Source organism: Salmo salar, chromosome 07 (assembly GCF_965601325.2).
Source record: "Salmo salar chromosome 07, fSalSal1, whole genome shotgun sequence".
NCBI classification, from domain to species: Eukaryota; Metazoa; Chordata; class Actinopteri; order Salmoniformes; family Salmonidae; genus Salmo; species Salmo salar.
The window spans coordinates 40,461,011-40,486,821 of NC_138297.1; the positions used below are offsets into that span (position 1 = coordinate 40,461,011).

General features: G+C 43.0%; 1 protein-coding gene across 1 annotated transcript; it reads right to left on the reverse strand.

Moving 5' to 3' along the window:
* Nucleotides 1-16: 16 nt before the first annotated feature.
* LOC106609118 (proton myo-inositol cotransporter) lies at nt 17-25,416 on the reverse strand. The gene is made up of 7 exons (XM_082977611.1): nt 25,312-25,416; nt 14,002-14,165; nt 13,617-13,737; nt 3,489-3,614; nt 3,041-3,159; nt 2,607-2,759; nt 17-2,155 (listed from the first exon to the last, which is right to left on the reverse strand). Exons 1-7 carry the CDS (start codon nt 25,398-25,400, stop codon nt 1,929-1,931), a joined length of 999 nt encoding a protein of 332 aa, XP_082833737.1. The 5' UTR covers nt 25,401-25,416; the 3' UTR covers nt 17-1,928.
* Between the last annotated feature and the right edge of the window lie 395 nt (nt 25,417-25,811).

Consider the following 25,811-nt stretch of genomic DNA (forward strand, 5'->3'; position numbering starts at 1 on the left):
GTGCAATAAAGTGTTTTTTCCTCTATAAAACGCACTGTGATAATAAAAAAAAGACATATCTTCCAGTGAACCTCCACTTTAGACTACCTATAGTATCCTCTCTTTTCTAATCACATTTCTAATCAAATACTCAAATATTGATAATACATACTCAATAATCCAGTATTGACACACTGATGTTCCAATGAACTGGCAAAACACATCTAGTGATCCTTTGAAATGCTGTCATTTCATTTCAGTCTAAAGAAAATCCTATTTGAATTCCCAATAGTAGCTATCTATTTTGTTTTGTCACAGCCAATAATACACAGACATATTCTCAGCGACTTTATGTTGACCACTTTCAACAAGAGTTTGCTACACACAAATCTAAGTGTACTGAAGTACTCAACTAAAAAGGTGTCACCTTACATAGTTTTACGATATATAAAACAACATTAGCAAGTACAGTACAGTACTCCTCGACCCTTTAGAACACGAGAACCCCAGCTCTTTCACGTGAAGAGTATGCATTGCAATTTGTACATAAGGCTGTGGAGGAAGACACAACGTAAAATGGAGACAAAATAAGACATTCTTTCTGACATGGTTTTCCCAAAGAGCAACTATGTGTGTGACATTAACTGACTAAACTGTCCATTTCAATGCATGGTTATTCTCTCTGATAGACTGAGGTACAACCCAATGAATAGTCTAGTCTACATTTATCAATAAAAACATTTGTGCAACTTCTGAAATCAAAAAAGGCTGTCATCACGCTGGCTGGCCATATAGTCAACTCCCTCATACATTTCACTTCAGTACAGGCACCGACATCATGGGTATAATATATTGGAATAAATAACATAATAATCCATAGGTTTACTAATGAGAAAACAAAGACGGGTTATGTGCTACTTACTGTAGCTTATCAACCAACATGATTAAACAAACAGCAAAGCAAGACTGAACATCATCATTAGACGGAGACCAGGATAAGTCCCAAATGGCATGCTATTCCCTTTATAGTGCACTACTTTTGACCAAGGCCCATAGGGCTCTGGTTAAAAGTAGTGCACTATATAGGGAATAGGGTGCCATTTGGGACGCACTGCCCAGGTGTACTACTAGTGTCTGACGCCCCATTTGTGATGCTACGGACAAGCTGAGACAATATTGTTCTGAGTTTCATATAGAAAGGCATACTGGTATCAACACTATATATTACAACCCCTCCCTCTGATTTTAAAACTTGTAATATCATGGCCATTTTAGTGGACGTTTGGACTCCTACAATAAAGGTTTTGTTGTGAAGAGGTTTTATCTCTAATCATAGGGTTTTATGTGAGGGAAAAGGCAATAGTTTTGTTAATTGTTGGTCTGCCTCATATATATGTAAATTCATAATAATGCGACATATGAACAGTAAAATGGATGTCTAAATGCTGAGGATAAATATGAATGTAATGTATGCTTAATACTATTTACATGATGGTTTAAAAATCAAAAATAAGATTCTTATCAAACTATAGAAGTAACTACAACATTACATTGGCAAAATCAAAGGTGTAACTTGTGTTATAAATAGCTACCCTGTCTGTGAAAAAGATGGAGCAATGTAACCTATGTGACTGTGAGGCAAACCAGAGAACAGGACTCGGGGAGGTTGTAGATCAGGGGCTGTATGTATCAAGCTTCCTGTCCATGTAATATTATGAATTATGATCTAAAAGGCAAAACTAATCCTAAATCAACACTCCTACTCTGAGACACTTGATACACACTTTCTGGGATGAGAGAACAGGGACAATATCCAAGGCCAAAGTTACAAACTAGACTGGGACCAGATCTGTTTGTGCTCTTGCCAACTCCATGGCTGTCATCATCAAGCCATTATTTGGCATGACAATGAGTTGGCATGAAAGCACAGACTGGCACTCAGGCTAGGGCTAATCCACGTCGGAGGCATCGTTATCAGAGAGGTGGTAGTTGCTCCCCTTCACCCTGATGTACTCCACCTGCCGGTCCTCGTCAGAGTCTGTGGCCCCGCAGGAGCACAGCTGGTTGTCGAACAGGGACTCAATCTCCTCCAGCCTCCGGCTCTTTGTCTCAGGCAGACAGCCGTAGATGAAGAAGAACCCCAGCAGAGCCAGGCTGGAGTAAAGGAAAAACGCTCCTGGGAAATAACAATCACAACAACTACACAATCAACAACACATAATCTGTCAGTCATTAATAAGGCCTACAGTTTTTCCCTGACTACCGTACATGACTTGACCAGGAAGGGCCCAGAGGTTTTCCTGTACTGACAGCAGAGTTCAGTTCTAGTCTGCAACAGTACAATTCTGTCACACTATCCAGTATCTACTGCACATTATTAAATGACAGCAAGTAATCAAGCATGATGAAACTACATTCATTACACATTGAGCCCATCATAAGATATCTCAAGTCTCTCTAGATTAATCAAATGTCCAACAAAGGTCAGATCCTGCAGTAGAAGCAGGCCTGCTGTTCAGGTTGATTGATCAAGGATGTCCTGTAAGTGGGGTATTGATCAGTGACTACGGTTTGTACCGTAGTAGGTGAGGGACTGGGCCACGTGGAGGAAGATGTGTCTGTGTTACCGTAGTAGGTGAGGTTCTGAGCCACATGGAGGAAGGTGAGGGAGACCAGGAAGTTAAATGTCCAGTTGACTCCAGCTGAACAGGCGTTCCCTGTGCTCCGGGCCCACAGGGGGTAAATCTCAGAGTTGATTGTCCACGGCATTGGACCCATACCTGGAAGTAGAGGGATGACACAGGGCTTACGATAGCTCTACAGTACAGTAACTACCCCCCCCCCCGCATGCAAACAATGCTGAATCAAGACGTATATACAGTAAGCACACAAATCAAACCTTTAAGCAAGTATACCAAATGACATCAATGCATGGTTAATGCCAAACTTCAAATGAGATCACATTTTCTAATAATGCATTTCTTTGGTTAGTAGTTGCCCCACAATGCAAGTGAAATACAGCGTAAATTGAATCTCTACATAGATCAGTGTTGCCTCTCACCTGGGGCGAAGAAGGCCAGATAGAGAACAAGACCCAGTAGGACCACCCAGGAGTAGGAGGTGGGACAGTAGTTATAGGCCCAGTACGTATGGACTCTCAGCTGGGTCGAGTTGGAACACCTGGAATAACATGGTACAAGACAGTTAATGTATTGTAGCAACAGTAGTTATGTTATGGATAGAGGGGTACTATGAGTACAGTATTATAGAATAACCACTTCTCAAGCCTTCTTCAAGGAGTCTTATTCAACTCCTTCCACTAACCCCCTCCATCCCCTTCACAAACACACAACAAATAAACCCACACACAGAGCACATTCTATGACTCACCTGCCCCCTGCTGCCCTATGCGCAAACACACACTCTCTCCCTCCCCTTTGTGCCTCCTGTAGCTCACCTGCCCAGGCTGCCTTCTCAGTGGAGGCTGTATTGACAGATACGTAGCTCACCTGCCCCAGGCTGCCTTCTCAGTGGAGGCTGTATTGACAGGTACACACGAGGAGGCGAACAGAGCTGTGCTGTTCTCACGGAAACAGAAGCCACACCCCGGGTCCAGCATGCACGGCTCACACAGCCTGGGATGACAGGAGGATTGGACAGAGATGTCACAAACAGAGACAAGATCATTGAGGAGGTATAACAGAACACATTTACTCGCTGTGAATGGAGAAGATGCTATCTTGAGCTCTTTACTCTGATAACATGAGAATAATCTATTTCTGTGTGAGTGTGTAGTGCGGCGAGCATATGGCAGACCCATTTCATCCACAGAGGGCGTAGCTCTAATTTTAAAAATAAATAAACAAACAATTCACCTTTATTTAACCAGGTAGATCAGTTGAGAATAAGTTCTCATTTACAACTGCGAGCTGGCCAAGATAAAGTAAAGCAGCGCGACAAAAACAACAACACAGAGTTACACATGGGATAAATAAATGTACAGTCAATAACACAATAGAAAAATCTATGTACAGTGTGTGCAAATGTAGTAAGATTAGGGAGGTAAGGCAATAAATAGGCCATAGTGGTGAAATAATTACAATTTAGCATTAACACTGGAGTGATGGATGTGCAGATGATGATGTGCAATACTGGGGTGCAAAAGAGCAACAAAAAAAAAGTATAACAATATTGGGATGAGGTAGTTGGGTAGGCCATTTACAGATGGGCTATGTACAGGTGCAATGATCGGTAAGCTGCTCTGACAGCTGATGCTTAAAGTTAGTGAGGGAGATATAAGTCTCCAGCTTCAGTGATTTTTGAAATTCGTTCCAGTCATTGGCAGCAGAGAACTGGAAGGAACGGCAGCCAAAGGAGGTGTTGGCTTTGAGGATGACCAGTGAAATATACCTGCTGGAGCACATGGTACGGGTGGGTGTTGCTATGGAGACCAGTGAGCTGAGAAAAGGCAGGGCTTTATCTAGCAAATACTTAAAGATGACCTGGAGCCAATGGGTTTGGCGATGAATATGTAGCGAGGGCCAGCCAACGAGAGCCAGCCAACAAGTGCATACAGGTCGCAGTGGTGGGTAGTATATGGGGCTTTGGTGACAAAAGGGATGGCACTGTGATAGACTACATCCAATTTGCTGAGTAGAGTGTTGGAGGCTAGTTTGTAAATGACATCGCCGAAGTCAAGGATCGGTAGGATGGTCAGTTTTATGAGGGTATGTTTGGCAGTATGAGTGAAGGAGGCTTTGTTGCGAAATAGGAAGCCGATTCTAGATTTAATTTTGTATTGGAGATGCTTAATGTGAGTATGGAAGGAGAGTTTACAGTCTAACCAGACACCTAGGTATTTGTAGTTGTCCACATATTCTAAGTCAGAACCGTCCAGAGTAGTGATGCTCGGCGGGGGGGCAGGTGCGGGCAGCAATTGGTTGAAGAGCATGCATTTAGTTTTACTAGCATTTAAAAGCAGTTGGAGGCCACGGAAGGAGTGTTGTATGGCATTGAAGCTCGTTTGGAGGTTTGTTAACACAGTGTCCAAAGAAGGGCCAGATGTATACAGAATGGGGTCATCTGTATAGAGGTGGATCAGAGAATCACCAGAAGCAAGAGCGATATCATTGATATATACAGAGAAAAGAGTAGGCCCGAGAATTGAACCCTGTGGCACCCCCATAGAGACTGCCAGAGGTCCGGACAACAGGCCCCCCGATTTGACATACTGAACTCTATCTAAGAAGTAGTTGGTGAACCAGGCGAGGCAGTCATTAGAGAAACCAAGGCTATTGAGTCTGCTGATAAGAATGCGGTGATTGACAGAGTCGAAAGCCTTGGCCAGGTTGATGAAAACGGCTGCACAGTACTGTCTTTTATCTATGGCGGTTATGATATTGTTTTGAACCTTGAGCGTGGCTGAGGTGCACCCATGACCAGCTCGGAAACCAGATTGCATAGTGGAGAAGGTACGGTGGGATTCAAAATGGTCGGTGATCTGTTTGTTAACTTGACTTTCGAAGACTTAGAAAGGCAGGGCAGGATGGATATAGGTCTGTAGCAGGTCTAGAGTGTCTCCCCCTTTGAAGAGGGGAATGACCGCGGCAGCTTTCCAATCTTTGGGGATCTCAGACGATACGAAAAAGAGGTTGAGCAGGCTAGTAATAGGGGTTGCAACAATTTCAGCGCATAATTTTAGAAAGAGAGGGTCCAGATTGTCTAGCCCAGCTGATTTGTAGGATCCAGATTTTGCAGCTCTTTCAGAACATCAGCTACAGTTGAAGTCGGAAGTTTACATACACCTTAGCCAAATACATTTCAACTCAGTTTTTCACAAATCCTGACATTTAATCCTAGTAAAAATTCCCTGTCTTAGGTCAGTTAGGATCACCACTATTTTTAAGATTGTGAAATGTCAGAATAATAGTAGAGAGAATGATTAATTTCAGCTTTTATTTCTTTCATCACATTCCCAGTGGGTCAGAAGTTTACATACACTCAATTAGTATTTGGTAGCATTGCCTTTAAATTGTTTAACTTGGGTCAAAAATGTTGGGTAGCCTTCCACAAGCTTCCCACAATAAGTTGGGTGAATTTTGTCCCATTCCTCCTGACAGAGCTGGTGTAACTGAGTCAGGCTTTTTAGGCCTCCTTGCTCGCACACACTTATTCAGTTCTGCCCACAAATGTTCTATAGGATTGAGGTTAGGGCTGTTAAGCGGAGCAGCACAGGGGAACCCAAGAGTAGACTCAGACCAGGAAACAGGGATGAATGAAGCAAGATATTTATTGTAACACAGGGAGAGATGAAGTGCAGATCCAGAGAAGCTTGGATGAGTTGTAGGAAACCAGATGTGTAGGCTGAGGTTGGAGTGAACTGGGTTGGGACAGGGTAAACGGGTCCGGAGGGGAATCCAAGGGAGTGATGATGAGTTGAATCCAGAACAGGTTAGCAGGGTGGTGAGATGTGGAACAGGAGACAGGAACCAGAGTCAGAGAGGTAAAACTGCAGTGACAGGAGAAACAGCGTCAGGCAAGGAAATAGGCACAGCAGGAAACAGGATCTTAAATAACAACAAATAGCTAGAAGCATGACTGACTGAACGGAGATTACGATCTGACAGAGTGGAAGTGTCAGAACTGAGTCTTTGTAGAGGTCTTGATTATGGAACGGGTTGCAGCTGGTGGGAAGCTGCTCTGACTCCAGCACATCTGTCTCCAACCACACAATCACACACACACAGAGAGAAGAAGAGGGAGAGAACTGGGGGAAAGGCTGCAGGTCAAGGAGACACCGGATGTCCACTAGGGGGTGTAGCAGGAGCAGATGTGACAAGGGCTTTGTGATGACCACTCCAATTCCTTGACTTTGTTGTCCTTAAGCCATTTTGCCACAACTTTGGAAGTATGCTTGGGGTCATTGTCCATTTGGAAGACCCATTTGGGACCAAGCTTTAACCTCGAGTGATGTCTTGAGATGTTGCTTCAATATATCCAAATACTTTTCCATCCTCATGATGCCATCTATTTTGTGAAGTGCACCAGTCCCTCCTGTAGCAAAGTACCCCCACAACATGATGCTGTACCCCAGTGCTTCACGGTTGGGATGGTGTTCTTCGGCTTGCAAGCATCCCCCTTTTTCCTCCAAACATAACGATGGTCATTACAGCAAAACAGTTCCATTTTTGTTTCATCAGACCAGAGGACATTTCTCCAAAAAGTACAATCTTTGTCCCCATGTGCAGTTGCAAACCGTAGTCTGGCTTTTTTATGGCGGTTTTGGAGCAGTGGCTTCTTCCTTGCTGAGTGGCCTTTCAGGTTATGTCGATATAGGACTTGTTTTACTGTGGATATAGATACTTTTGTACCTGTTTCCTCCAGCATCTTCACAGAGTCCTTTGCTGTTCTTCTGGGATTGATTTGCACTTTTTGTACCAAAGTACATTCATCTCTAGGGGACAGAACGCGTATAACGTATACAAACAGCAGATCCATACCACATTGGGTGGGCGGGTTGCAGGAAAGTATATTTAGATCGTAGGTGGAAAGTGAGATTAAAATATGAAAAAATATATACAAAAAAAACGATGAGACCGACTATTTACATGGGACAAGACAAGACAAACACACGTCCGACTGCTACGCCATCTAATGACAGAACAGACAAGTCTGTCTTAAATGAGTCTGTCTTGTTTGTTGCTGCTGTGAGTAACCAGAGAGAGTGCTGGTAAATAAACACTGGTGTTCAAAACATTAGGAACACCTTCCTAATATTCAGTTTCACCCCCTTTTGCCTTTAGAACAGCATCAATTCGTCAGGGCAAGGACTTTACAAGGTATCGAAAGCGTTCCACGGGGATACTGGTCCATGTTGACTCCAATACCTCCCACAGTTCTGTCAAGTTGGCTGGATGTTCTTTGGGTGGTGAACCATTCTTGATACACACAGGAAACTGTTGATTGTGAAAACCCCAGCAACGTTGCAGTTCTTGACACACTCAAACCGGTGCGCCTGGCACCTCCTACCATACCCCGTTCCACTTACAGTGCCTTTGGAAAGTATTCAGACCCCTTGACTTTTTACAGATTTTGTTACGTTATACAGCCCTATTCTAAAATGGAACGGGGTATGGTAGGAGGTGCCTGGCGCACCGGTTTGAAAAGAAATCCTCAGCAAAAAAAAATCCTCAGCAATCTACACACAATACCCCATAATGACAAAGTGAAAACAGGTTTTTAGACATTTTTGCTAATTTATTAAACATAAAAAACATAGATACCTTATTTACATAAGTATTCAGACCCTTTGCTATGAGACTCGAAATTGAGCTCAGATGCATCCTGTTTCCATTGATCATCCCTGAGATGTTTCTACAGCTTGATTGGAGTCCACCTGTGGTAAATTCAATTGATTGGACATGATTTGGAAAGGCGCACACCTGTCTATATAAGGCCCCAAAGTTGACAGTGCATGTCAGAGCAAAAACCAAGCCATGAGGTCAAACGAATTGTCAGTAGAGCTCTGAGACAGGATTCTGTCGAGGCACAGATCTGGGGAAGGGTACCAAAAAATGTCTGCAGCACTGAAGGTCCCCAAGAACAGTGTCCTCCATCATTCTTAAATGAAAGAGGTTTGGAAACACCAAGACTCTTCCTAGAGCTGGCCACAAGGCCAAACTGAGCAAATGGGGAAGAAGGGCCTTGGTCAGGGAGGTGACCAAGAACCTGATGGTCACTCTGAGCTCTAGAGTTCCTCTGTGGAGATGGGAGAATCTCCAGAAGGACAACCATCTCTGCAGCACTCCACCAATCAGGCCTTTATGGTAGACTGGCCAGACGGAAGCCACACTTCAATAAAAGGCATAACAGTGCGCTTGGAATTTCCAAAAGGCAACTAAAGACTCTCAGACCATGAGAAACAAGATTCTCTGGTCTCATGAAACCAAGATTGAACTCTTTGGCCTGAATGCCAAGTGTCACGTCTGGAGGAAACCGGGCACCATCTCTACAGTGAAGCATGGTGGTGGCAGAATCATGCTGTGGGGAGGTTTTTCAGCGGCAGGGACAGGGAGACTAGTCAGGATCGAGGACATCCTTGATTGGCCCAGCTAGAGCTCGGACTTGAACCCGATCTAACATCTCTGGAGAGACCTGAAAATAGCTGTGCAGCAACGCTCCCCATCCAACCTGACAAAGCTTGAGAGGATCTGCAGAGAGGAATGGGAAAAACTCCCCAAATCAGGTGTGCCAAGCTTGTAGTGTCATACCCAAGAAGACTTCATGCTATAATCGCTGCCAAAAGTACTTCAACAAAGTACTGAGTAAAGGGTCTGAATACTTATGTAAATGTGATATTTCATTTTTTGGTTTTTCATAAATTAGCAATAAATTCTAAAAACCTGTTTTTGCTTTGTCATTCTGAGGTATTGTGTGTAGATTGATGAGGAAAAAAAAATTTAATCAATTTTAGAATAAGGCTGTAACGTAACAAAATGTTGAAAAAGTCAAGGGATCTGATTACTATCCGAAGGCACTGTAAATATTTTGTCTTGTCCATTCACCCTCTGAATGGCACACATACACAATCCATGTCTCAATTGGCTCAAGGCTTAAAATCCTTCTTTAATTTGTCTCCTCCTCTTCATCTACACTGATTGAAGTGCAACATCAGTAAGGGATCATAGCTTTCACCTGGATCCACCTGGTCAGTCTACGTCATGGAAAGAGCAGGTGTTCCTGTTTTGTACACTCAGTCTAAATGCTGTTGTGTAAATTAGGACAGAGAGTGGCTCAGTCTTTCAGAGGGCAGACAGGGTCTCTTTCTCTCTCTCTCTCTTTCACCCCATCTCTCTCTCTTCATCATTTCTATTAACAGAGACCCAACGCCTGTAGCACTGTCGCTAATAGAGTCTGTTGTTGCAGTTAAAATTAACCCCTGGTAGAATAAAACGATCAGAGCAGAGATATTGGAATAATCTACTAGGTAAGTGTTCAGAAACATGTACAGCATGTACAATTACATTGGAAATAGCATTAATTTAATCCTAGATGGAAGAACAGGGAAAATGTATTAAGAAACAAACCCTGTAAAATGTTAATTTGTATTTGTATTTATTATGGATCCCCATTAGCTGCTGCCTTCGCAGCAGCTATTCTTCCTGGAGTCCAGCAAAATTAAGACATTATACATTTTCAAACATTACAATACATTCATAACAGATTTCACAACATATTAAGTGTGTCCTCAGGCCCCTACTCTACTACCACATATCTATAATGTGTGTGATTAGTGTGTATGTTATGTGTTTACTGCATTCATGAGTTACTTGATGTGGAATAGAGTTCCATGTAGTCATGGCTCTATGTAGTACTGGGCGCCTCCCATAGTCTGTTCTGGACTTGGGGACTGTGAAAAGACCTCTGGTGGCATGTCTTGTGGGGTATGCATGGGTGTCCGAGCTGTGTGCCAGTAGTTCAAACAGACAGCTCGGTGCAATACCTCAGTCAATACCTCTCACAAATACACGTAGCCAGGAGAGATTGACGTGCATATTATTAATGTTAGCTCTCTGTTGTTGTGACGTGACTATCATTAATCTGATGACTGCTATTTATTGAATCAAACTAATTATGTTTAATTGTTACCCGATTAAATTAATCATGTAACAATTAACTCATTAGGAAAGAGATATTTTTTTTAAGAGAAGAGATGTTAAACGAGTTACTATCTCCCGACTTAAACTCTAAAGATATACCGATATCTCTTACATCATTAACAGTCAAGTATTCATTATTACCTCATCAGTCTCATTCTGAACATTGCATAAACCGTGGATCCGCAAGAGCCCTAGCGCTTTTGAATATTCAGGACTACACAAGTTGATTTAATCGTTTATTTATTAACTAACTAAATAACAACACAGAATACCATACACACTTACATGAGGTAAAAGTCCCTAGTGGACTGACACGATATGACGGATTGTTACACAATGGAAAGGGGGTGGGGTAAGACAAAGAGAGGGAGAGACAAAGAGAGTCAACTTATCGTACATACATTTGGAAACTACACTCACAGTAACCAGAATACTTAGCACCCTAACCAGCACTCATTCGGATTAGAAATGCAATATATAATTACGCGTAGCCACTACCCCATCTATGGATAGTGGCTCAATGTAAGGCTCTGGTTGTCCACCAGAGGGTATAATGTCCTTCTTAGTTGTAGAGCTTCTCTGTTTGAAGTGTTTGTTAGAATAGTTACCGTAATTTCCGGACTATTGAGCACACCTGAATATAAGCCGCACCCACTGAATTACATTTTTTTTTTATTTTGAACATAAATAAGCTGCACATGTCTATAAGCCGCAGGTGCCTACTGGTACATTGAAACAAATGAACTTTACACAGGCTTTAATGAAACACGGTTTGTAACAAAAATAAATAGGCTTTAACGAAACACGGCTTGTAACAAAAATAAATAGGCTTTAACGAAACACGGCTTGTAACAAAAATAAATAGGCTTTAACGAAACACGGCTTGTAACAAAAATAAACAATTAGCAGTAAGCTTTAGTTGTCTTTTTGCACTGAGTCAATTCCTCACGCTGCTGTTTCCAACGTCTTATCATCGACTCATTAAGACCAAGCTCCCGTGCAGCAGCTCTATTTCCTTTTCCAATAGCCAGATCAATCGCCTTCAACTTGAAAGCTGCATCATATGCATTTCTCCGTGTCTTTGCCATGATGAGGGTGACAAAATGACTACCGTAATCAGAATGATGGGAAGTTTGAGAGCGCTCGATTTAATCTAAACAGTAAACAAAAAACTTGTTTGACCTTAACCCGTTCGGCAATTTCATTGGTCTAATGAAAGCTTCATGCCGCCAAAAAACTGAGCAAGTCACAGAATGTGTTATTTTGGGAGAAAAAAAATTTGAAAGCGGGAAAAATCCATATATTAGCCGCGTCATTGTTTAAGCCGCGAGGTTCAAAGCGTGGGAAAAAAGTTGCGGCTTATAGTCCGGAAATTACGGTACTTCAGTACCAACAGTTGTATCAGAGGGGATTTTAGGACCATTTTTTCATGCACCACTGCAGACTGTGAATGTTCTGGTATAGTCCATACCTTCTTCACTTGTGTTGAGAGTTTCAGAGTTTCTAACCATTTTGTAACGTTCAGCTCGCACTGTACATCGGCTGGTCTGTAGAGTTTAAAACATTTTCAGTTGTGTAGCCACCGATCCACACTGTCTGGTCTCAGCACAAAGTTTCTAACCATTTCAAAGTGTGGACCACAGCCTCACGTCTTTTTGGTCTTCTAGTTTTAACCATTCGTGAATGGTCTCAATGGTTGATTATTCAAGGTTCAGCTCCCGACCACTTTACATGCCAGCAGCAACATGGCAAGTTTTGGTCTGTATGTTAATTCTTAGCGAGTCCTTTTAAGCACTCTGGCCAAAAGGGCGTTCCGTCATGCTGACACGAACTCTGAGCTCACTTGGGCGTGGCTACTGACTGGGCACAAGTTTATAGGAAAAACAATTCTCTCATTTATAAGGCCAAAATCACATTTCCATCTTCACAAAAGTATTTTCATATTCAATCATATATTTTAGTCTCCTCAACTTGCTCAATTTCCACATTATTGATTACAAGATTTAGTTGAGGTTTAGGGTTTAGTGATTGATTGTCCAAATACAATGCTTTTAGTTTTTGAAATATTCAGGAGGAACATAGTCCTTGCCACCCATTCCAAAACTAACTGCAGCTCTTTGTTAAGTGTTGTGGTAATTTCAGTCGCTGTGGTAGCTGTCGTGTATAGTGTTGAGTCATCCGCATACATAGACACACTGGCATAGACACACTTTACATAGACACACTTTACTCAAATCCAGTGGCATGTCGTTGGTAAAGATTGAAAAAAGTAAGGGGCCTAAACAGCTGCCCTGGGGAATTCCTTATTCTACCTGGATTTTGTTGGAGAGGCTTCCATTAAAAAACACCCTCATTAGTGACCATGTTTCAATTCATGGAGGATCAGGTTCATACTGAGACATTGTTTTACTCCTGCACTTTACAATAAAATGATGTGCATATGTCAATGTTACCTTCAGAACATGTTTATTTTATTTTTACCTCCCTTTTCTCTCAATTTCCTCATATCCAATTACGATCTTGTCTCATTGCTGCAACTCCCCAACTGCCTCGGGAGAGGCGAAGGTCGAGCCCGTTTAACCCGGAAGAAAGCCGCACCAAAGTTTCGGAGGAAACACCATTCTGCAGGCACCCGGCACGCCACAAGGAGTTGCTAGAGCGTGATGAGACAAGTAAAGCCCCTCCGGCCAAATCCTCCCCTAACCCGGACGATGCTGGGCCAATTGTGCGCCACCCTATGGGACTCCCGGTCACGGCCGGTTATGACACAACCTGGGATCAAACCCGGGTCTGTGGTGATGCTTCAAGCACTGCAATGCAGTGCCTTAGACCACTGCGCCACCCCGGAGGCCCCCCAGAACATTACATTTAACCATTAATATTCAGAAATGGTACGGCATATTCAGTATTGTGTCGGACAGTAGACTACAGTGCAGATAGAGTACAGTATAATACAGTAGTAGAGTAGGGAGTACTCACAAGTGTCTGTTGCAGGTGGAGTTGACCATTGAGGGGTCAGTGGGGTGGAGGGTGACAGGAGGGGTGTGTTGGGCAGACAGCAGAAACCCAATGGCCAGCAGAGAAAGACTCAGACATGTACCTAGGAGAAACAACACAGTCATACACATACGGTCTAACCAAACAGTGTACTGCTTTAGACATAATATGGGTTACTACTAATGTCTGTGTAGTTACATGTATTACAATTTCACATAGTCCATGTAATTCCATTAAAATCTATCTGTGGAGCTATCTGTGAAACGTATACTGTGATCCAATATGCCATCTATTCACATACACTAAATGTGTTCCTGAATCCTCAGGATCCATGCGTTCATCTTTACCCTGACCTTCTAACCCTTACCAATGATGCTCGCCAGGGTGAGTTTCCTGCGGCCAACCCTCTCCACTAGCCACACCCCCAGTAGGGTGAACAGAAAGTTGGTGAAGGCTGTGACCCCAGCCAACCAGATGGCCACCTTGTCATCCCGCACTCCCGACATCTGCAGGATGGTGGCGCCGTAGTACCTGCACAAAGAGGAGAGGGTGTTTCATCAGTCAAAAGAACCATAGAGAAAGAGACAGAATTTGGCCTGGTGGTGCCGCAGTACCTGCACACAGAGGACAGGATATGGTCATCATCAGACACCACATGGCTACCGTGTAAAGACAGAGTTTGGCTAACTTTGACACTAGCTGGACGCCATGTTGATGCACAAAGACAATAGGGTGGTGGCCACTATCTGGCCATGCTGGAAAGAACAGCCAGGTATTAATGTCCTTCTGGAATGGCCATCTACAGACTATTGAGGACAGGACAGGAAACCCAAAGGTAATTTCGATTGTGTGTTGTGTTGCATTGGATTGTCCCTCTCATGCCAATAAAGCTTGAGAGAGCGAAACAGAACTAGGAAACATTGAATGAGACAGATCATCATGTGCTAATGATTCTCTCCGTAGAGAAGAGGTACACTCCATTATGTTCTTTAGTTGAGTGGTCACCAATCAATCACTGGTAAAGCAATCAACCCGAAATAGACACAATGAGCCGAGTCTCCATCCATCCACCCCCTTCACGCTTGTATCTGCCTATCTCCCAAATGGCACCCTAATCCCTAAATAGTGCACTACTTTTGACCAGGACCCATAGGGCTCTGGACAAAGGTAGTGCACTATGAAGGGAATAGGGTGCCATTTGGGACGCAAACACTCTGGTGTCACTGTCTAATTAAAGTGCCACTTTTCTGCCTGGAGGATGCTGAACTCTTCAATTAGACAGATTACACCTCATCAAGCTCGACAGACAGGGCCTCTAAACATTCTCTCCTTGACTTGCTTCATTGATAAGGCGCCAGGTGATATAGACGGGGGAGGAAGATCCTAGCCCTGTGGAACTTGTAGACGCCCAGACAGCTGCTCAAGGTAGAAGTTGCCACAGATCTAGGATCAGATTACCCTACAGTGGCTGACAAAACAATCGGGCCGCATATCAGTGGTTAATGGAAACTACACCGCTCTCTGATCAACCCTTTTCCTGCCTCACAAGGCAGCTTCCCAGCCTCTATAGAAAAACACTGTCTATTCTCCAGGTTAAATGAGAAAATACAGAGACTCGGAACGCAACGCAACGAAAAAGACGAGAAGAAAACATTAATTAAAAAAGTGAAAAATAAAAGGCATTCCTTCGCTTTCTCTCTTTCTCCCTCACTTTGTCACTCATTCTCTGCAGGGAGCAATGAATTAGCATTTTATTTTTCCATATCTTAAAAAGCATCTGCTCCCGTCTGCTCTTTTTCAAAACAAAACACTCCTACCGATTGCCTATTTGCATAAATCTTTACTTTATGTAAGTCAGCCAACATGTTTCTCAACTTGAGACTAAGTTCAATACTTCAGAGTTAAAGTATAGGTGTAAGGGGTCATGAGGACCACACACAGGGTCAATAAAAGTCAAGCAAAGCCTTTGAAAAAAAAAACTGAGCCCACAGCAAGGGCCTTAGCCACATGCAGCGATGTAACATGTTGGGCGGAAGGCAACAAAGATGCCTGATTTCCGTCTCGCCTCTCAGAGGCTTTCAATCTCAGTATGCATCTGCCCACACACACACAGGAACACAGTATGACTGATAAGGGGTTTGTAGTAGCATCGGGTGTAAAAGCTCTCTGCAGTAGAGGCCCGCTAAGCGCCATCTCAGGTCTGAATCAGATTGATTAAGAAGCAGCAAGGCCAGCCGGAAGGGATGCACAGCACTTTGAAACACTTCCAAAATGGCATCCAAATGCTGCCATAATACAGACTATTGGGTGGAAACCACATGGTGCCAGTGAAAAAGCATAGTCTCAAACAGAGTTAGCCAAATTGTGTGGATCTTTGGGCTTTGGGTCCATTCCAGAAATGTGGAATAAAACTGATTTCTTTTTGTGGGTGAGACCCCCTCCCAGGCCACTTGCAGAGGAAAGAATGAACCTTCCCCAGTCTCTTCTAACAATGAAGCTGCAGGTTCTTGGACTACCGGGGAGCTCACAGCCCAATTATCTAAATTACACTGCCCACTAAAACATTCTGCTAACAACGTCCATGTGGCCCTCTATCACAGGTGGTGAGATGGTCAAATGGCGATGATACTGTAGATTGTAGATAATAACAGCCTGTGCTAATTGAAATGGCTGTGTTCAATTTGTAATTAAACGTAATACATTTTAGACCAGGGTAACTACTCTGAACTGGACACAGATGGCAGTACAGATGTCATTTGTCATTTATGACAAGTCTGGAAGGTCTCAGACACTCAATAAAGCTGTCATTCATAAAAACAACATTCAAATGATATAGCCTATTTATGACGACCAGAGTGGACGAGAAGTCTGAAGCTCTGTAGCCAAAACTGCTATTAATCCAACACAACTAAAAAACACCCAGGGTTTATGCAGTAAGACCTAGGGCTGTTGCAGTGACCGTATTACCACCACACCGGCTGTCATGAGTCATGACCACAGTAGAATCCTATGTGACCGTTGAGTCATGGTAATCTCCTCTTATGTACTCTGGACATATGTTAGTAGTACCCAACTCTATAATGATCCTCAGGTCGCTAATGGCCGGGTACTCAGGACTCTTTTGTCCCTCTAACCACTCTGACATCAATGCAAATGGCTTTGAAAATCACATGAAACACTTCTCATCAAAACAGTGCCGTGCTTTAAAACTCACCTCACTGTGATTGATCAATTTGAAGAAAGAAGGTTGAAACTGAGAAAAACATGGACGTTGTGGATGTTGTTTCAAAGCCTAACACAACCAAATGGACAGTGTTTTCTAAGGTGATGATTAATTCAAAACACCTATATGCATATTAGAGCTTATGCATCTGCATAGGCCTATATGTGAGCCCAAGCCCCCCAAAAAACGGAATTAAAATGATTGTGCCATTATACAATACATAGCCTACCACATATTACACAAACAATTAAAATAAATACTGATTTAAGCTATCTTTGATACTTAATTGGTAAATTCTAACTTAAACAAATTCAGAGTTAGCCTACAATTACAGTGAATTTGTATTGGATTTTGAATAGCCTAGTAATAGGGTGATAGCCTAATTAATAGGCTGACACATTACCTTTACCTACAGAATATCTCACTACCATGCGTTTCCATCTGCTCCCCTCTCTCCATCATTCCTTTCTCCAGCGTGCAGAGAGAGTGGCTGCCAACAGTTTAATGTAAGCATGTTACTATCGATGTTCCAGAACAGATTTCACTTGCTTTCCCAAATCAAGCACTGGATAGCTTGAGGAACAGGGTTGGAGAGCCCATGACATACAGAGTTTGGGCGGAATATCACCTGTCACGCGGCAAAATAACCGGAGTTAGCTTCCTGACATGAGTGAAACGAACCGGCCTCTATTCGCTATTCGAATAGAGGCCGGGTTAAATTAATTTTTTCTCTTGCCACTGTTCCTGCCCATTTGATAATGGCTCATTTTAAATCGAAACAAATTTGACATATTATTAAAGACAATATTAAATTGAGAATAGTCTGTTGAGTGAAAATATGATCACTTGACGAGAGAACAGCGTGTGCAGCCTGAGGCAAGGAACAAAGCACATTCTTTTTTTTGTGACTTTCGCAAATCATCAATAACCTAAAGTCGCATCATGCAGCCTATATATCTTTTTATTTCTAAGGAATTCTATGGTTTGTATCATTCACAACTAAAGTTGCCAAATAACTTTTTATCTAGCGTATAGGACCTGTTTCAAATCATCACTTCTATGCTCAAAATAGCCACTTCATATGTGCACTCGCTCTGGAATGGGAAAAATATATTTTCTATTTTATTCAGCTAAGTTGAGTTATATTCTTCTTACTATAAAATCATTTAACATAAAATAATGGCCAGGGACTTACGAGCATGTCTTGTCTGTTAAATGAACAAGCCTACAGCCTTTGACATGTCTCATAGCCAGATAAATCAGTAGGCCAACTCATATTCTGTTATTTTGAAATACATGATCTTCGTATCATAATGTTTCTTTAACCTCTTTGGGCCAGGGGGCAGTATTTTGACGTCTGGATGACAAGCGTGCCCAAAGTAAACTGCCTGTTACTCAGGCCCAGAAGCTAGGATATGCATATAATTGGTAGATTTGGATAGGACACACTAACGTTTCTAAAACTGTTAAAATAATGTCTGTGAGTATAACAGAACTGATATGGCAGACAAAAACCCGAGGACAAACCATCCAGAAAAAAAAAGTTCAGCCCACCATTGATTCATGTGGCTGTCATTTTTAATATTGAGCTTTTGTGTGCTGGGCGCTGTCATCAGATAATCGCATGGTGTGCTTTCGCCGTAATGCCTTTTTGAAATCTGACACAGCGGCTGGATTAACAAGAAGTTAAGCTTTTAACTGATGTATGACACTTGTATTTACATGAATGCTAAATATTACTATTTCTGTAATTTGAATTTCGCGCTCTGCAATTTCACCGGAAGTTGTCGAAATGGGACGCTAGCATCCCAATGATCCGCAAGAAGTTAAACCTGCCTAAAATAAATAATGGATTTACTGTGATGGTGTATATTCAATTCAAATGTAGATGTTCCAAAGGAGGCATCAGCAGCTTGCATGCTTGGAGGCCTAGAGATGCTAAACGTGTTTATGTTAATTAATGCTCAATTAGCCTGAGACCGCATGGACACAATAACTTACCACAGTGTGATAATCTGGATCAAAGCTGAGAGAGAGAGCGAGAGAGAGAGAGAGAGAATAAAGAAAGTGGAGAGAATTCTTGTTCTCAGTATGGGAGGATGGGAGGAGAAAAAAAAAAGTTATCTGGAAGCCAGTTCCATTCACCATGGTAACCACCATCTTTAATACGCGATATCTAGTAATAGGTCAGAGATATGCAATGGACATGTTCAATTACAACCCTCTAACACACCCTTCCGCACTGGCACACCCTTCCGCACCCCACAAACACACACCCCTCTACATCCATCTATAGCCCTGTACATCTGAGGTCTGTGGGGATCACTTGGGCCAAGGGTAGGATAGGGACAAATACACAGGACTGTTCCATATATTGGTCTGAGAGTGAACTCTAGAATGCAAATAGTACAAGACACCACAAGACACCATTCAGCCAAGAGAAAGACAGGAAGATGGAGAAGAGAGGAGAGAGAGGTAGATAGACTGAAACAGAGGAGGAAAGTGACTGAGTAACTGAGTGACTGAGTGAGTCATCAAGTGTAATAATCAAGTCTTCCACTGCATTAGCTATGGTGCTTATGCTCAAATTGTGCGACAACAACTGCTGTAATGCATTTTCAAGATGTTATGCTGTGATTACATGATTACATTCTCTCAGTGTAAGAGGGTGCACTTATGCAAGTATAACAAGCTCAATAGGAACTTCACAGTGGAGTGGAGAGACAAAGAAATCATTACATAAACAAGAAACACTAATCTCCGACTTAGAAGTTAAGAAAAAAGTCTAGCTAGATAAACATTGGCTGACTTTGATTGGGTTTGAAGGAGGACACACCAGCTGGCTCTTGAAAACCAAAACACAGAAGGTGACATGGTAGACTGTAGATTGTGTAAACACACAAAAACAACAACAACAGCAGCAACGTGAACAAGATCCCAGTGTGTCACCAACACTGACCCCTTGACCTTCTCCAAGATGATCCACAGATCCAAGATGGAGGTTATATAACAGAGCGTCACCCTATTCACTATAGGCTCTGGTCAAAAGCAGTGCACTATATAGGGAATAGAGTTCCATTTCAGATTGTGCCAGTGGCTGTATGTGATGTGTGAAGGGCAGGCAGAAGGTGTGAAATGGCCTTCAGAACCTCTGTTCTAAAAATGGAACTTGCACTCTGTCTGCACTCCACTGGCTATCCTCTGCCATATATTCACTTCACACCTTTCTCCACACCTTTCTCCTTTCTCCACTCTGACATGAAGACAAGGTGACAACAAAGATGTCAGAGAGAGGGGAGCAAGAGAGGGTGGAGGAGGGGAAAGAGGGGGATGAGGTGGAGTATGAGGAATGGAATGTCAGGGTGGAAGAGAGAAGGATGGAAGTGGTGTCTGAAAGAGATGTGTTTGTGTGGACTCACCTCTGAGGCTTGGGTGCGCGGGCAAAAGAGAAATAGGTGGATGAGAGGAAGAAGATAAAGAGAGGAGTGGGCCAGTATGTGTCTGTGTGTGACCTGGAGTTAATCACATGGCCAGGAAGAACTCCTGTACAATAAATGCATAAGAAAGAAAATGTTCCCCCCTCACCTCTCCTCCTTCTCGTCTTCCTCCTCACCCCTCTGCTCCCCTCTCACCTCTCTCTGACTACCTGTCGTGCTCCAGTCCATTTCACTCTAAAGGTGAGAGGGACATAAATTGTTCACTTACGGCTGACATTTACAAATGCATTACTGGAGCTTCATTGAATATGCTCCCGATTGAAAAGGATTAAAGCTGAAAAGCCCACTCCCTCCCAGGAGATAGAGTCTGCGTCCCAAACGACACCCTATTTCCTACATAGCGCACTACTTTTGACCAGGGCTGAGAGGGCTCTGATCAAATGTAGTGCAATATATATATATATATTAGGGAATAGGATGCCATTTGGGACGCAGCCAGTGATAGATACTTGGAGGGTCTAAGGACTCAGCGAACAATACCAACCCTATCAGAGCTCCTTTAAGGCTGGCTATGCTGTTAGCTGACATAAAGACAAACAAGATGATATTGTTTGGAAAGGTCATGATGGCCTGATCGTTAAAGCGGATGGATGCATTGGCAGCCTCAGTGTGACACGAGGAGTGTGTGTTTGTGTATGTGTGTGTGTGTGTGTCAACTCAAATCAAATATTCGTCACGTGCACAGTTTACAGCAGGTATAAAAAGTTCAGCAAAATGCTTGCGTGCTAGCTCCCACAACATTGCAGTACAATAATCATTATCAATAATAAGAGTAAAAAAAATACAAATTATAATAATAATAGTATAGGTAGTATGCATAGTAATAGCCTGATATGTACACAATATGATATAAAGTATAGATAATGAATGTGCTACTGCTATGTCAAGCATGACGGTATTTACAAATATATTGGATAGTGTCTTGGTCACGCAGTTGAATACATAGTGTATACGAGAGCAGCAGCGTTGACCGTGTGTGTGTGTGTGTGTGTGTGTGTGTGGTGTGTGTGTGTGTGTGTGTGTGTGTGTGTGTGTGTGTGTGTGTGTGTGTGTGTGTGTGTGCGTGAGATGCGAGGAGTGAGAGGACCAGCTATCATATCCCTAACCAATAACCACTCATGACTGGGAGTTCAATGGCACAATCATTTAAACACATTGATACTCTCAGACAGCACACTAACCAGGTAACAGTAATGTAATCGTATCAATTCAAGGGGGGAGGGAAAGAGAGAGAAACAAGAGAGATAGAAAGCATAGGGGCCTAAGAGCACTCAGAGAGAGCGAGAGAAAGAGAGAGAGACAGAGAGACAGAGAGAGAGAGACAGAGAGAGAGAGAGAGAGAGAGAGAGAGAGAGAGAGAGAGAGAGAGAGAGAGAGAGAGAGAGAGAGAGAGAGAGAGAGAGAGAAATGGAGAAATGGAGGCGAGAAATGTCTCCCTTGGGAACTGGCCTATTTCTCTCACAAAAGGAGACGAATGCATTACCACACTCATGTCTAATGCTGCTGAACACAGACACACACAGAGACTAAGTTCACTAAACACGGAGAACACCAGGATACTGCTCAACTCTGCTCAAACCTGTTCAACTATACTAACCAACACGGTGACGCCTACACAACTCTAAAAGAAAACAACAGCAACTACTGTATGTTTAGGGTCCAGAGTTTTTCCTGGTCAGGTGGGTCAGACAGTCAAAAAAACGAAACAAATACCACAACAAAGTCATAACAGTCTCCGAAATGAACTACAACAGCAAAAGTAACACACACCACGACGACATAAACTTTGACACACTTAGAGAAGAGTATAAAAGAACAATTAGCGCATCTAAAAAATAGGTTGCTGTGGATGTGTGTTACTGTGTGTGATTAGACAGAAGAATATGACCATAGGCTAATTACACACGGCTACGTGATCTGCATAAGCAATATGAGGCCTTTCTACTACGATAGCCTGAAAGCTGCTTATCAACTATAAGAAATACACAACAGACTGTCCTCAGTCATCAAGGGCAATACAAGGGTGACACACACAGAGACAGACACAGACAGACACACACACACACAAACGCACACGAACGACTGGACCTTTACAGCTCTCCTCCCAGGCTGTCTAGCGTCACTAGTTAATTGGCATGTCTCAACATCTCCAATATGACATTTCTATAGCTGACCATCTGTGTCTGCCGACGTAAACAAACATTCACACATAAAAACTAAATCATACACTAAAATATGACAAACCAAAAGATTAAGATAGAAACAATATAATCTGAAAGGTTACCCTATGCTGGTTAATTCCAAATCATGTATAATTTTACAGTAGGATGTACTATGGCATTTCTTAATAAATACAAACTTTGAAATATACTCTAAGTAATCGGTGTACATGAGTATCATGTTGAGAGCAGAGCAAAACATGGACAATGTTCAGTGACATCGTCACTAATAGACATTGTTTATTATGGATGGATGAACAACACCTGTGGCCTCTGTTGTGCTCTCATGCTTAACTTCTGGCAGAGGGGAAACAGACAGATGACCTTCCCTCTCGGCCCCTCATTCTCTCATTAATTCTCTCTCTTTCCCTTTATCTCCCCCCCTCTCTCTCTGTCCATTTCTTAATCACTTCACTCTCTCTTCTGCCTGCATGTCTCTCTCTACCTCCCTCCCTCTCTCTCCTTCCTTCTTTACGTCCCTCTCTCTCCTACAGTGACCTTTGCGTGCAGGATAATGTGGCTAATCGAATCATTATGATTCCAGATCTAATAGGAAGAGGACACATACTCACTGAAAAGACAGGCCAGTTCATTCTTGTTCCTCATTGTGGCTCACAATGACAGACAGACAGATAGACGGACGGGCAGAGCCAGAGAGAGAGAGCGAGAGAGAGAGAGAGAAGTCCGCAAGGAACCACAGACATATCCCAATCAAATATCTGAAACTGCCATGAAAAATCGGCATGTCCCAGGAGACCTTTAGTCCATGAGAGATATGGATCAATACATCTCTCATCCCGGCCCTCTCTGGCAGGTGGAGACGTCAATCCGACAGCACTCTGAGTTCAGTTCACAACAACGTCTGTGTGTGTGTGTACTGTGCGTACGTGCATGCGTGTGTCTATGAGTCCGCTATAGGAGTGTGCCTGAGAGAGTCTGAGAGGAATCGAAGCTGGGATGTTGGCGGAACAGCATTTAGAGTAATCTCTTCATGACAGGGTCTGAACAAAGAAAGAGGTACTCAGAGTGGGTGACAGGATTCATACCATATGAAACTCTTCCAAAGCATCTTAGGAAGAGGAATCATGCTGTCTGATTTGAGGGCTGGGCAGAGGATGAGTAAGTGACACAAACAGGTTTGAGTTGAACAGAGGATGAGGGACTGTCTCTCCATATACTCCTTAGCCAGCTGAGACAATCTTGGGCTGGGCAAGGAAAGAGCAAGTGTCTCTGTGTGACTGCCCTGAACCATTGTGACTCTCTGTGCTGCTGTTCTATCTGGGCTGGGGCTGGGTTTGGTGAGGAGTGAGTGACACATAGGCATGTGCCCCATGTCGGATCCCACTGAGGCAGACAACCCGTCAACCTGATTTGTTGTCACTTGGCTGTCTCTGCCACCACCTGCGGCTTTACAAATTACCAGAGGGAGAAGTAAACACAGCAACGGACCAAAACACACGCTAGCTACCTTAGCAGACTCACACACACACACACACGTAAAACCTTGGTTATCACCCACACGCACGTACACACAAACACACGCTAGCACGCACGCACACCAAACCAAACCGACACCCACGCACACCCACTTGTCCTATTCCTCTCACCTCGAATGGTTGCTTAGCAACAGCACATATCACAAGATTGTTTACAATGCCCAGAATATGCTTGAGATCAGGGGGGATGAGAGAGAGCTAGACGATGCAATCTCACTTGAGATGGAAATAAAGACTCATTGGTCTACCACCTTACAGGCACGAAGGAAATTCAGTGAGCGATTGACCCTGAAAAGTGCATGAAGCATTAACAGCAACAGAAAAAGGGGTGTGTTACGTGAAATAATTTGATACACCCCAAAAAATGTACAATAATGTAGGTTACCACTGTCAATTGTCAATTTTCGTCGGGCAAGGTTGCTTACCAATCACACAGGTGTGGCTCTGTGAACCATCTCCTTTACAGCACATGATAGTGTAGATCCTGCATGTCATTGTCTAAGCGTTGACTGGACCATTGAACTGGTATTCGACATGATTCATAGGACCATGCAAGCCCACTAAGCTAAAGGCTATATAGGCATGTTACTATACCACTCACATGTAAATATGAATGTACCTTAATCCAAACCATGTTACCTCGCTTAGCTATAGCTTAGGCATGTTAGCCCAGCGAATTTGCACAAGAGCCTTGGTTTGTGCGAGCCGAAACGGAGCATAGGAGACAGAGCATATCTCCTGTTTCTGTAGCGTGAGGCAGCTTGATGTACAAGTACATCCCTTGGACAGGACGCTAGTCTATGACAGGGCCTTACCCCTTACATCAAAATCAAACTTTATTTGTCACATGCGCCAAATAGAACAAGTGTAGACCTTACAGTAAAATTCTAACTTGCTCTTTTCCAACAATGCAGAGTTAAATAAGAAAAATCTCCTTAATGTGGAAACTCTAACCAACAAGTTTCAAGGTTATTTTCCATGTGCAAAGGATACAACAGGTGTAAAACAGTACAGTGAAATGCTTACTTGTGAGCTCTTTCCCAACAATGCAGAAAAAATATATCTAGATAATATTAAGTCAAATATAAAACACAAGGAATACGAAGAAAAAGAAAATTAACAAGAGAAAGAAAAGAAAGAAACATGAGAATGCAAGTATATACAGATCAGTGCCAGTACCATATTCAATGTGCAGGGGCCACTCAGGCCACTAAGATACTAAAGCTTAGGCTGTGTACTCACATGACGGTGTTGATCCCAGAGAGCTGTTGGAACATCTGTAGTCCACATCCCACCAGGAGTGCTCTCCGAGTGGGGGGGTAGGTCAGCATCCTCCAGATCACAGGGCCATCTGGACACACACACACACACACACACACACACACACACACACACACACACACACACACACACACACACACACACACACACACACACACACACACACACACACACACACACACACACACACACACACACACACACAAAGGAGCAGAGGTTAGAATAGACCTATTGATCATCATCAGCCTATCAATGTACAAACACAATACACATGAAACAGGCCAACAGTGACACCAGCAAGTGGCTGAAGTTTGTTCTGTTCTGTCTGAAAGTAAAGTTGTGTCTGAGGCAGGACCAGAAGCAGCAGGCTTACAGCTGAGACCTTCAAACAGAGACTCCAGGGAGAAGCAGTCATAATAGGACAGGACGTCTGGACAGGCATGCAGAGCTTTGATAACTCC